The 13236-nt window shown below is 42.5% G+C and overlaps 1 protein-coding gene across 1 annotated transcript in view; it reads left to right on the top strand.

Moving 5' to 3' along the window:
* Positions 1 to 13236, top strand: part of igdcc3 (immunoglobulin superfamily, DCC subclass, member 3) — a 129565-nt gene that overhangs the window by 3630 nt on the left and 112699 nt on the right. Inside the window, exon 2 of the mRNA XM_070447380.1 lies at positions 9130 to 9435. Coding sequence (XP_070303481.1) covers positions 9130 to 9435 — 306 coding nt within the window. The remainder of the gene's footprint in view (positions 1 to 9129; positions 9436 to 13236) is intronic.

Here is a 13236-nt window from a genome sequence, read left to right as displayed (position 1 = left end):
GTGTACGTGTGCCCGTGTATGTGTGTTTATAGAATGAGAAAAAGAAATGAGAAAAAGAAAGGTTCATAATGATTCATAATTGACATGGGTAGATGCCTGTGGCTAGGTATACAAACATATAGTCTTTACTTACCGGGTCTACCCTAGAAATAAAGATAGTGTTTTGATCTCCCACGGCAAAGTGCTATAAAAATAGCTTTTTACTTTAGACCGTAGAATTACCGTTATGGATGTTACACCCTCTGTTATGGGTGTTACAGAGTCTGATTGGCTGCTGTCAGAGATAGTCTGCGAGGTTGTAAGGATAAGGTCAAAACATGGATAGCCGTTTCGAAGGAAGGACTTGGCTGAACACAAAAACTATAATTTTATTGTTATTTCCATTATTAGGAAAAAGGAAAAAAACAAAAAACAGAGTCTGAAACAGAGTCTAATTTCTTGATCGAAGTCTAGCATGATACATTATTTGTCAACAGAAGCCATACTACCTTAGAACTACATAACTACAGGTAGCCTTAATAGTATACTGCATAGGCTAAGGCCAGGTACCACACCGAATACAATATTTTCTAAATCTAGGTATACGTATATCAAAATGTCCGTTACGAGTTGAATGTAGACACAAATATGAGATTATTATTATTGCACATTTTCTGAAATATTGTATTAAAATATGTAAATGAAGCAATATACAGGTAACTGCCAAAATAAAGGAAACACCAACATAAAGTGTCTTAATAGACTGTTTGGCCACCACGAGCCAGAACAGATTCAATTCACCTTGGCATAGATTCTACTAGTGTTTGGAACTCTATTGGAGGGATGTGACGCCATTCTTCATGACCCTAAGCATGACGAGATGTTAATAGCTTAATTAACTCAGGAACCACACCTGTGTGGAAACACCTGCTTTCTTTTTTCCAATATACTGTACTTTGTGTCCCTAGTTTACTTAAGTGTTTCCATTATTTTGGCAGTTACCTGTACATGTGCCTATTCTGCCAACCAGTGGTGTAAAATATTTAAGAAAAATACTTTAAAGTACTACTAGTGTATTTTGGGGGGGTATCTGTACTTTACTTTACTATTTATATATCATACTTTTATTTCACTACATTCCTAAAGAAAATCATGTACTTTTTACTCCCTATCTTTTCCCTGAAACCCAAAAGTACTTGTGTCACGCCCTGACCATTGAGAGCCATTGTTTCTCTATGGTATAGTAGGTCAGAGCGTGACTGGGGTGTTCTAGTCTATTATTTTTATGTGGTGTTCTAGTTTATTATTTCTATGTGGCGTTCTAGTTTTCTTATTTCTATGTTGGTGTGCTTGATATGGTTCCCAATTAGAGGCAGCTGGTAAACGTTGTCTCTAATTGGGGATCATATTTAGGTAGCCTTTTTTCCATCTGTGTTTTGTGGGATATTGAATTTTGTATTTTGAGTAAGTGTATATAGCACCTCTGTAGTCACGGTTCGTTGTTCATTTATTGTTTATTGTTTTTGTTAAGTTTCACTATTAATAAATTATGTGGAACTGTAATCACGCTGCGCCTTGGTCCGGTTCTACAAACGATCGTGACAACGTGTTACATTTTGAATGCTTAGCAGGACAAGAAAATGGTCCAATTACACACTTCTCAAGAGAACTTGGAGTGTGCCCCTGCTACCCCCGCCCCCCCCAAAAAGAGTGGTGCCATCTGGTTTGCTTAATATAATATGAATTTGAAATTATTTATACTTTTACTTTTGATACTTAAGTATATTTTAGCAATTATATTTACTTTAGATACTTAAGTATATTTAAAACGTAATACTTTTAGACTTTTACTCAAGTAGTATTTTACTGGGTGACTTTCCTTCATTAACATGTCAACTTCATAACAAACACTGGGGGACATCTATAAGTGCCAAAACAAGCTCTGTGTGCCCTTTCCAAAAATAATTAAATACATGTATGGTTGACCCCCCAAAATTATTTGGGTGATTCCATGCAAGGATAGCCCCAATACGTTTTTTTGTATCTCAGATTGTTCTGGCAGTTCTCACATAGAAACTTAATTGGTAGGAAGGATGTTTAACATGCTTTTTATATTTGTATCACAAACCATTTTTGAGAAAATCATGATGAAAGTGGCCATTTTAGGCCCTTTTTAAACCTGCACATGCCTACTGTAAGACCCTATGATCTGTGAACCGTACATGATACTGTCAAGGCTGTGGTTAACTGGCGAAAGGAGTCAGGCGCAGGAGAGCTGAGATGTGTGGACAAGGTATTTAATACAAGAAAACACCAGTATAAACACAATACTATGGTCCTGGAAAAATACCGGTACCACGAAATAAACGGGCGTAATAACAAAACCCGGCAACAATATACCAGCTGTCAGATACAGCCTTAAAATAAAACAAACACGCACACAAACATGGGGGAAACCAGAGGGTAAATAAACAAAGACAAAACAAATGGAAAATGAAAAGTGGATCGGTGATGGCTAGAAGGCCGGTGACGTCGACCGCCGAACGCCGCTCGAACAAGGAGAGGGACCGACTCCGGTGGAAGTCGTGACAGATACAGACAACATCTTGTGGTCACTTCTTATAGTTTGCTCTAAAATATTGAGAATGACTAGAATCTGAAAAACACATTTTCACATTAATTATTCAACATAAAAAAGTACCCTTTTTGGTTTAGCTTATTTTATACATATTGTTTGGAACAAAATACTTTTCAAACATTTCAAACATATTTCCAGAGTGGGCTCTGGTACTTTTGAAGATAAGACATGTTATAATATGAGAAATTGACATTATAGGTCATTAACCAATCACAGCCCTCCTTTAGGATTGTACATTCAGCAAATCACCAGCGTTCCCTTTGAATCCATTTTCCCATTCACTGTGTTGGTGGTGCTCATAACTTAAAAATTAGCATAAAGCCCACTCTGGAAATTTGATGTATTGTTCCAAACAATGTCTTAAATTGAACAACATCAAAAAGGGCACTTTTGAGATGTTAATATTTTTCATGTTGAATAAATGAATGTTTTTAGAATCTAGACATACTCCATATTTTAGAGCAGGCTCTAAGGTGTACATAATTATACCAAAATGTTGCCTGTATCATGGATGAGTTGGCAATGGATGGTAGCCTACAGGGTTGAGTAGACTTGGCATTGAAACTGAGGAAGAGGTGGATGAGAGAGCCTTGCTATTTCACTGAGAAGGTGAAATAAAAGAGTGGAGAAAGTGATGAGACAAAGATCAGGTCCTGCTTCTGATATCTAAACAGTGTGAGGGATGACTAGATGGGTTGCTCCCGATACAATATTGCTATTTAAACGCTTAACACGTTTACCCTCTTAATGTACTGTTATTGTGTGAGATGATTCGAGTTTTTAAAAAGTCAATTTTTTTTTGTGCATCTGAAATTGAGACCTGCCTCTTGATTGCATTGTAATGATCTGATCCAGATCTGTGACTGTATGGGTCTGATTAAACAACAACAGCAGTGGCTGCTGAAATTGAAGTGCCTCATGTGACAAGGGACAAATTACCCAGGAGTGCATTTTACTGAGGAGGAAATTATGGGAGCATTAAGTATGCATTGTTCTGCAGTGTTCAGGATGCTCACTGTCTGTGATTGATTAAACCAAGCTTTTTATGTGTTTTTGCACCGCAACAGAATGTGCTGTGATGCAGCTTTGACCGCTTGATTTCTAACAATGTTGATAAGAGCTTGGTTATTATTTAGCCAACTGCAGCAGTTTGGCTGTGAGACTGTGGATGCCTCCCTCCCTCCAGTCCTTCGTACAGTAGCACGGTGGGCTTAATTGAATGCCAGTAGTAAGCCTGAGCGCGAGCCACACTTAGCCACCACTAGTCTCTCTCAGCCTGGCAGGCTTCTGGTCTCCCACGGTGGTAATCCTAAACCCCAGGGTGCCCTTCCCCTTGTTAAAGGGAGCATTAAGAGGAGGGGTCTGCCTGACTGTGTGTGCCTCTTTCTCAGTCTCTTTGACAGTGTGTCAATGCTCTGACCTCTGGCATCTACAGCTGTGCTGGCCTCTCTTCTCCTGTTCCACGCAGCACAGCACCCAGCAGCACAGCACCCAGCAGCACAGCACACAACACACACATGGCCAGCCAGCCAGCCATCCCTCCCCTCCTCATCCATAACCCTGACCCCTCTAAAGCTTAGCTAGGTGCTCAGTGCTTCTGCTGTGCCCATGTGCTGGTAATGCTGTCCACCTCTCTCTGTTTCTCTCTCTCTATCCTCTCTCTCTCTTCTTACCGTCTGTTATTTCACCTCTCCTCTTCTCCTTTTTTTTCCAAAGACAGTGTTGGAACCAGTCATGAATGTTCCATGTGGACCTTAATTTGTAATGTCTTGGAGGCAGTCATCAGTGCTTTGTGAGAGTCCACAGACCTCCGAGTCTATCTGATGCCATTGATGAGCCAATCAGTCAAAGCTATCATTTGAAAAGCTGCAGGACCCTGCTCTCTCTCCATGCTTTATTCATTTAAAAAACAACAAATTCATTGAATTCATCAGCTTCCTGTTCAGCTTAAAGGACACACTGCAATGCATTCATGAATGGCTCATCGCTGGGAAATACCTTAATAAAGCCATGTTCTGCTGCTCTTGAAATCACTGACATGATAATAACACGGATTCAGTTTGTTGATGTTACTACGGGCGACGAAACACTACTTGGATTTAGATTTTATCTGGGTTTCTGATGCTGGATAACATCTATTAATGCCCTGTAACAGTTTTGAAAGCTTGACATGAACATCCCTTCTATATCCAGAGGTCAGAAACAGAGCCCCCTCTGTCTCCTAAGAAAATGTAATATGTAACACTTTTGTATCATCTAATGCTAAATTTGTGTCCAGAAGCTTTTTAGTGTATAATGAGTGTTTTAGCTTCCATCATTGTTTTGCCCATAACAGGAAGCGTGACTGATTGCCTCTGTACCCGCGTGCTCTTTGTTTGCTGTTCATGTACTGGTAGCTGTGCTGACTGCGCTGGCTTCCTGTGTGTGTGGAACGCTCAGGCTTTGTTGGGGCAGCGGAGCAGAGCGCTCTGTGCAGGCAGCACGGCCAACAAGGGGTTAAATATTTCACCACCCCCTTGTTTTTCAGAGGCGATAGCACTGTTGTCTCTTTGGTCTCGTAGCAGCTTTACTTACCTCGCAGAGAGAGCGGGAGGGAAACGGTTAGAAAGGAGAGCATGTCAATGAATTCCTTGTCTGCACCTAAAGGGGAGTATTCCTGGGATGGAATTTGAGGGATGACGCCGGAGGTCCTCTGTGCTGACCCCTGTGCTTCCCCTCCCGCCCAATCCCCCACTCAGATTCCTGGGTCCGAGGCAGGGACTGTTAGTGCTTAGTCCTTGAGCAGCTGAAACCTGATACTGAGAGCACGGAGGTGCAGGAGAGTCCGCTAAGCTTTACTTTTATGGCGCCAAGTCAGGTCAGCTTGTTTACATCCTTTATTTATTGTTCTCTCTCCTTCTGTTCCCTCTCAGAACCACAGACACTAAAGACCTCACTCTGGTATCATCGCCAAGCATAACTATTGATATTAATGAATTAATCAGTACCTCAGTAATAAGTCACAGAAGGGAAGTATGTGTGTGGGTGTGTGTGTAATACGAGCTTGCAAGTGTGAATTATTGTGTGTGCCTGTGTGTGTGTGTGTGTGTGTGTGTGTGTGTGTGTGTGTGTGTGTGTGTGTGTGTGTGTGTGTGTGTGCGTCTGCTCCGTTCTTGTTGTGTAAGACTTTATCATGACCAGGTAATCATTTAACCCTGCTCTCTGGCTCTGGCCGAGCTGATCAGAGAGAGGAGTGAGAAGACTAACATGAATAGTTTCCTTATTTACACTGCCCTGTGCTCTCTGTCTCAGCCCACACACACTGCACAAACTCACACACAGAGACCTTCACTGACACTAGATGGAAATATACTAAGCCAAAATAGAAACGCGACATGCAACAATTTCACAGATTTGACTGAGTTACAGTTCATATGAGGAAATCAGTCAATTGAAATAAATTCATTAGGCCCTAATTTATGGATTTCACACGACTGGGAATACAGCTATGCATTTTGATTCCTTTAAAAAATGGCCCTCTAATGGGCCTCAGGATCTCGTCACGGTATTTTTGTGCATTCAAATTTCCATCGATAAAATGCCCATACCATAACCTCACCGCTACCATAGGGCATTCTGTTCACAACGTTGATATCAGTAAACCGCACGCCCACACAACTCCATACACATGGTCTGCGGTTGTGAAGCTGGTTGGACGCACTGCTAAATTCTCTAAAATGACGTTGGAGACAGCTTATGGTTGAGAAATTAACATTAAATTATCTGGCAACAGCTCTAGTGGACATTCCTGCAGTCAGCATGCCAATTGCACGTCCCCTCAAAACTGTGGCATCGTGTTGTGTGACAAAACTGCACATTTTAGAGTGGCCTTTTATTGTTCCCAGCACAAGGTGCACCTGTGTAATGATCATGCTATTTAATCAGCTTCTTGATATGCCTCACCTGTCAGGTGGATGGCTCCAACCCACTGGCTCCAGGTCATCTATAAGTATTTGCTAGGTAAAGCCCCGCCTTATCTCAGCTCATTGGTCACCATAGCAACACCCACCCGTAGCACGCGCTCCAGCAGGTATGTTTCACTGGTCATCCCCAAAGCCAACACCTCGTTTGGCTGCCTTTCCTTCCAGTTCTCTGCTGCCAATGACTGGAACGAATTGCAAAAATCACTGAAGCTGGAGACTTATCCCTCACTAACTTTAAGCATTGGCTGTCGGAAAAGCTTACCGATCACTGCACCCGTACACAGCCCATCTGTAAATAKCCCACCCAACTACCTCATCCCCATATTGTTTTGTTTTTTTGTTGCTCTTTTGCACCCGAGTATCTCTACCTGCACATCATCAACTGCACAACTATCACTCCAGTGTTAATGCAAAATTGTAATTATTTCACCACTATGGCCTATTTATTGCCTTACCTCCCTAATCTTACTACATTTGCACACACTGTATATAGATTTTTATATTGTGTTATTTGACTGTACGTTTGTTTATCCCATGTGTTGTTATTTTTGTCGCACTGCTTTGCTTTATCTTGGCCAGGTCGCAGTTGTAAATGAGAACTTGTTCTCAACTGGCCTACCTGGTAAAAATAAAGGTGAAATTAAACATTTTAAAATAAATCTTAACAAAGGAGAAATGCTAGCTAACAGGGATGTAAGCAAATTTGTACACAAAGTTTGAGAGAAATAAGCTATTTGTACATATGGAAAATGTATTTTATTTCAGCTCAGGAACCAGCTCATGGGACCAACACTTTTCATGTTGCATTTATATTTTTTTCCAGTGTAGATGGACCCTAGATGGATAGTCCTCAATCAGCTCTCTCTCTCTCTCTCTCTCTCTCTCTCTCTCTCATATGTCACCAGGTCAGGGGAAGAGGAAAGAAACTTCCAGTTATGTTACTGTAAGACAAAGATGAAATGAGTGCAGCAGATAAAATGATGAAAACACGACAGTCCCCAGTGACCTTGGCCATAATCTTTAGCTTCGTTTTCTATCTGCCCTCAAAAGGCAATGCTCGTGTCTCTGAAAAGCAGACAATTCGAAACCTTCTCTGTTGCATTCCACTATTGATCTGAGCAAATCTGTATTCAAGCCATTCAAAATGCAGTCGTTTGAGTTACTGACCTAAATTAATGTTTATTACAGCCTCTCTGTGCCAGCGGCCTTCAGGGCCTTAACAGCCTACAAACACCTTCTGAATTACATTTTATCCCTGGCAGAAGAAGCAGATTTCAAAGTGACAATCACATAATCGCTGTCACCTTGCTCTTGGTGTTGATGATTGACCCTGCAGGTGATTACAGAGCAAGGAAACATCAAAGTGGCCCAGCAATAGGGCTGGGAATTGCCAGGGACCTCACAATACGATGTTATCACGATACTTATGTRCCGATACAATATGTATTGCGATTCCCACGATTCTCATGATCCCTATTGTGATTAGATACTGTGATTTTATTGCGATTTGATGTTCCMAACATATTGCTCATCATATGTCTGCTGCAGAGAGACAAGAGAGAGACATGAGAAAACGACTTTTGATTGAGAACTAGCTTTGAAGGACAAATACTGGCGTTTTGTTGCAAGTACAGCCAACTAGCACAAAAATAATATTGCAATATTGTCTAACGATACGATATATCAGCAAAAATAATATCCTGATATGCAGTGGTGTAAAGTACTTAAGTAAAAATAMTTAAAATACTTGTCAAGAGAACATSCCTGGTCATCCTTACTGCCTCTGATCTAGCGGACTCACTAAACACATATGCTTCATTTGTAAATTATGTCTGAGTGTTGGAGTGTTCCCCTGGCTATCTGTAAATAAATAAATTAAATTAAATTGTGCCGCTAAGTTACAATTTTACCTTTACTTTTGATACTAAAGTATAAACCAAATACTCTACTTTTACTTGAGTAGTATTTCACTGGGTGACTTTCACTTCTACTTAAGTCATTTTATTTTAAGGTATCTTTACTTTTACACAAGTATGACAATTGAGTACTTTTTCTGTTTCCTCCATCACTAGCCAGCAATGTGTGCCATTTGATRMAATGGCAGAACGAGACGGKATTGAGTGCATCATGTCTCAAAGGCAGTAGGTAGGCGGATTGTCAGCAGCACATCAAGGTGGTTTATTATGGTACTGGAAGCTGGCAGACAGTAGCATGCACAGTAATCAGACAGTGTACAGTTATTGTGCTTTTTTTATTCTATAGCACACATCAATATCTGCCACCACAGCTCCATGGTTTCTTTGTGATTAGAAAGAATTCACCAGTCTGTTCCTTCTACATTCACCTGGCAGTCTATTCTCTTGTGCTTGTAGGTGTGGATAGTTCATTGTCACTGTGCTGAAAAGCATGTTCTTGCTAGTGAGTGTGAATGAATTCTCTTGAGACCAAACTCTAACCTATCTTGCTAAGGCTGTTTGCTCATGAGCACTGTGTGTATTTTCTGTGTAGCTGTGTAGGTGTAACGTATGTATTTCTCTGCTATTTGTGTAGGTGTGACATCGGGAGCAGAGCTCTCCTTCACCCTGGAGCCCAGTGACATCATCGCGGTGCAGGAGCAGCCCCTCATGCTGCACTGTCAGGTGGACGGTATCCCACCAATCACCACGCAGTGGAGGAGGAACGGAATCCTCCTGGTGGATGACCAATACTACACCATGTTCCACAACGGCACTCTGCTGATTGGACGCTTCCAGAGGACCAAGTCTCACGGCTCAACTGATGAAGGGGATTATGAGTGTGTGGGCCAGAACTCCTTTGGTCTGGTGGTGAGCCGCAGAGCCAGGGTGCAGGCCGCCAGTAAGTGTTCCTTTAATAACCTTGCTACGGGGGTTATTACTGCCATAGTAGTACCATGTTATTACAATGTTATTGAAAAGCATAATTAGCAATCCCCAACATATTACCAACATTGGTAATAGGAGAGGTATTTGTTGATTGCTAGCAAGTATGACTCAGTGAATACAATGAATATGCATACAATAATTCAATAATATGTAGGTTGAAGTTTAAATCTGCTCAACYTTTTGCCGTCACTATTGTTGGAAGGTGGTGAAATCTGACGTTGGGTTTGTTAACCCATGTCTACAGTATGTCTCTCATGTAGCCGACCGCTGCTGGATACGTGGCTGTACAGTCAGAGTAACCAGCAGGATACTGTATTTACCCAGCTTTAATATTGGAGCCACATTATGTTTGGATGAGCCCAATATGAGCGACTTAGGGAGCCAGGGATTTGATGGTTTGACAAAGAAGCCTTATTTCCAAAGGAACATTAGCATTTTGGATTTTGCCCTCCCTTCGTGTAATGTTGCATGTCCCTAGTAATATTTCATACTTAATCTGTGCTYTTCTCTGGAATTTACTATTAGCAAGCCTTCATACTTGGCGTTCACACTGCGTTGTTGTGCCTGCTGTAATCTCAATGTGTTGCTGATGGCCCTCTCACTGGTTGCTGGCACCAAGATCAATTTTCTGCGCTCTGCTCTAGCCTCAAAGCTCTTTTTTTGGATTCACTTGAGTTCCACGTCAAGTGCTAAGCATTGGAACCATGGCACAGGGATAACATACTTACAATCTGTCTCTTTGGTGGAGAGAAAATGTGGCTGTTTGGTTCAGACTCTCAGAGCAGTCTCTATTGAACTCTATCCTTCTCTCTCGCTCTTTCTCTCTTTCTTCTCTCCCCGTTCCATTTCTCTCCCCCTCTCTCTCCCTATCACCATCTCCATGTGTGTATCCCTCCGTCAAAAAAAAGCCATCCCCCTGTCCTCTAGCCCTCTGCTCTGTTTGACCAGACATGTGGCTGTTGTTTGGAGAGAGACAGAGAACAGCACTGTGCTGGACACTGCCTCGTCTCTTATTGCTGCCTTGGCGTTTCTCATTCTGATACTGTAGCTATGTACACTGCACACTGTATGTGTAGATTACACTGTAAACATACGGCTATTGCGTTGTCAAGGCTGTGCTTGACTTGACTGGAAACGGAAGAAAACTTAGTGGCAATGGTCATTTAAACACATAGACAGTATAGCTTACACGGTGGAGKTATTCCAGTGGAGGCTGCTGAGGGSAGGACGGCTCATGATAATGGCTGGTATGGAGTCAGCGGAGTGGTATCAACCACATGGTAACCATGTTTTTGATGTGTTTGATACCATTCCASTGACTCCATTCCAGCCATTATTTTGAGCCGTCCTCCCCTCAGCAGCCTCCACGGAGTTGGTCTCAAAGTGAATGTGTTATGCTATGTGGCGCTTGTTATTTTCAGAAGGTCTCCTTGCTTCATGAGGCTTCGGGTCGTTGTAACTGAACAGTGAAGTGACCGTAGAGCAGAGGGTTGGTGGTGTCTTAAGTAAGGCAGCCACAGTAATTGATGTGGTCTCCAAGCTTGTGAAGCAGCCTTTGTCCTTTAACGGCTAATAGAAGACCCACTGTATTGAACTCTGTACCTTCATATGTTTGTTAATGATGATGTGGTGTGCTCCAGCGCTCCATTGCTGTGCAGTGATGGAGAACAATAGACAAACCCATGGTTTCTGTGGAAGAAGAAAGAAACGGCATATGTCAGTGCCTTACGCTGGAGAACAATGGGTCAGTTGAATTTGCAAAAAAAAACCTTTGTGTTTGCACACACACACACACCACACACACACACACACACACACACACACACCACCACACACACACACACACACACACACACACACACACACACACAACACACCACACACACACACACACACAACACACACACCACCACACACACACACACACACACACACACACCACTTGCCTACAATATAGTAACTCAAATGCACAGGCATCCACTGCAGAGGTCGTGGGGAGCAATCAAAGCAGCACCTTTGTGATACTGTACAGTTAAGCGTTTCTGAAAGCTCCTCTGTGCTGCGTCGAGTTACACACTGACAGACAAAGGCTGGCAGAGGGCTTAGATTCCTGCCCGTGCTGTAACACAGGCCAGGAAGAGACAGCTCACTGCTGTGCTGTTGTGTCCATGCGGCCTCGCCGCTCAATGGGACCGAGGTGGCTAAGTGGTCACGGGGAGGGCCTTGCATCTCACAGGCCACGGGAAAAAGTAATCCCTGCGCAGTGGTGCCGCCAGACACAAGAAACCTTTTAAAACCTCCTTAGGGAGGCTTTCTCTCAAAAGTCAGCCCATAGTTACCGTTTCAGCACCTCCCCGCTTTTACATGAGAGAAAATCCTGGATTTGGCTATTCCATTAATTATTATTTATGATTTAGTGGTCTGAGGGTGGAGTGGATGTAAAACCGTGAGGGGGGGTTGAAATGAAAATCTCTGCTGATAGCACCTGAGGAATATATATATTTTTTTACCTTTATTTAACTGGGCAAGTCAGTTAAGAACTAATTCATATTTACAAAGACGGCCTACCCCGGCCAAACCTGGGCCAATTGTGCACCGCCCTGTGGGACTTCCAATCACAGCTGGATGTGATACAGCCTGGATTTGAACCAGGGACTGATATGCAGTGCCTTAGACCGCTGCGCCACTCGAGCATGCCCATAGCAGGTATAATAATGGAATTATTTATTTCAGCAATGTTAGTACAGTATGCATTATGCGTTGCTTTATAATCTATGTTATCTGTTCCTATCTGATTAGCTTTGAGTCTATTATCATTTGAAAGAGTTGGCCAACATTTGCATTTTATTCTCTTAATTGTGTGGTTGACCCTGCTGACTTTGCATATAGAATCATTGACCAGAAGGGGAATTTTATGAGGTGTACAGAATAAAGACAAAGGATGAATTAGAATTTTGGGACCAATTAGAATATTCACTGCTGAGGGGGGTGGCTAATATTAGGTCTGGTCTACAGCTGGTATTACAAACAACCTTTCATATCCAGTGATACAATGAATATGTCACACAATGAATCTACTCATGTATCCACACCTGGCCAGCACAGATCTCTCTGATCTCTCTGAATGTGCTCCACAATCTGATTACAGGATGTACTAGGATGTAATGCTATGTGCAGACAGCTTCTTTCTCTCTGTGTCAAGTTGAAGCTCATTGCTTCGGGTGGTGGGCTTTTTCCACCACTGGCTCTTCTTGAACAGATAATGGTGTGCTCTCTTCTCTTCTGGGCTTCCTTCCTTTTTGTTTTTCAGGGTCACTTAAATGGATGACCTCTGCCCTGTGACTCATATTGATTAGCTTAAGGGTTACTGATGGTCTGGAGGTCACATTCTGACATTATGGCCTTTGACCCCTAAGGAGGGTGTGTTGAGAGAGGGCCCCGTTCTAATGAAGCATGTGATATTTACCTGCTGGGAATGGGGATGCCTACCATATGTGTCCTGACATGCCTACCATATGATAGTAACCATGTGTGTGTGTGTGTGTGTGTGTGTGTGTGTGTGTGTGTGTGTGTGTGTGTGTGTGTGTGTGTGTGTGTGTGTGTGCGGTGCGTGCGTGCGTGCGTGCGTGCGTGCGTGCGTGCGTGCGTGCGTGCGTGCGTGCGTGCGTGTTTTGCTTGCCGATGCGGGACTCTGGCAATTTATGTCTTTGTTGAGTGACAAAAAGAAGCTAAGTGCAGGGCCTTCTCCTTAATG

Source organism: Salvelinus sp. IW2-2015, linkage group LG15 (genome assembly GCF_002910315.2).
Source record: "Salvelinus sp. IW2-2015 linkage group LG15, ASM291031v2, whole genome shotgun sequence".
Classification (NCBI taxonomy): domain Eukaryota; kingdom Metazoa; phylum Chordata; class Actinopteri; order Salmoniformes; family Salmonidae; genus Salvelinus; species Salvelinus sp. IW2-2015.
This window is presented reverse-complemented; position numbering and strand designations above follow the sequence as displayed.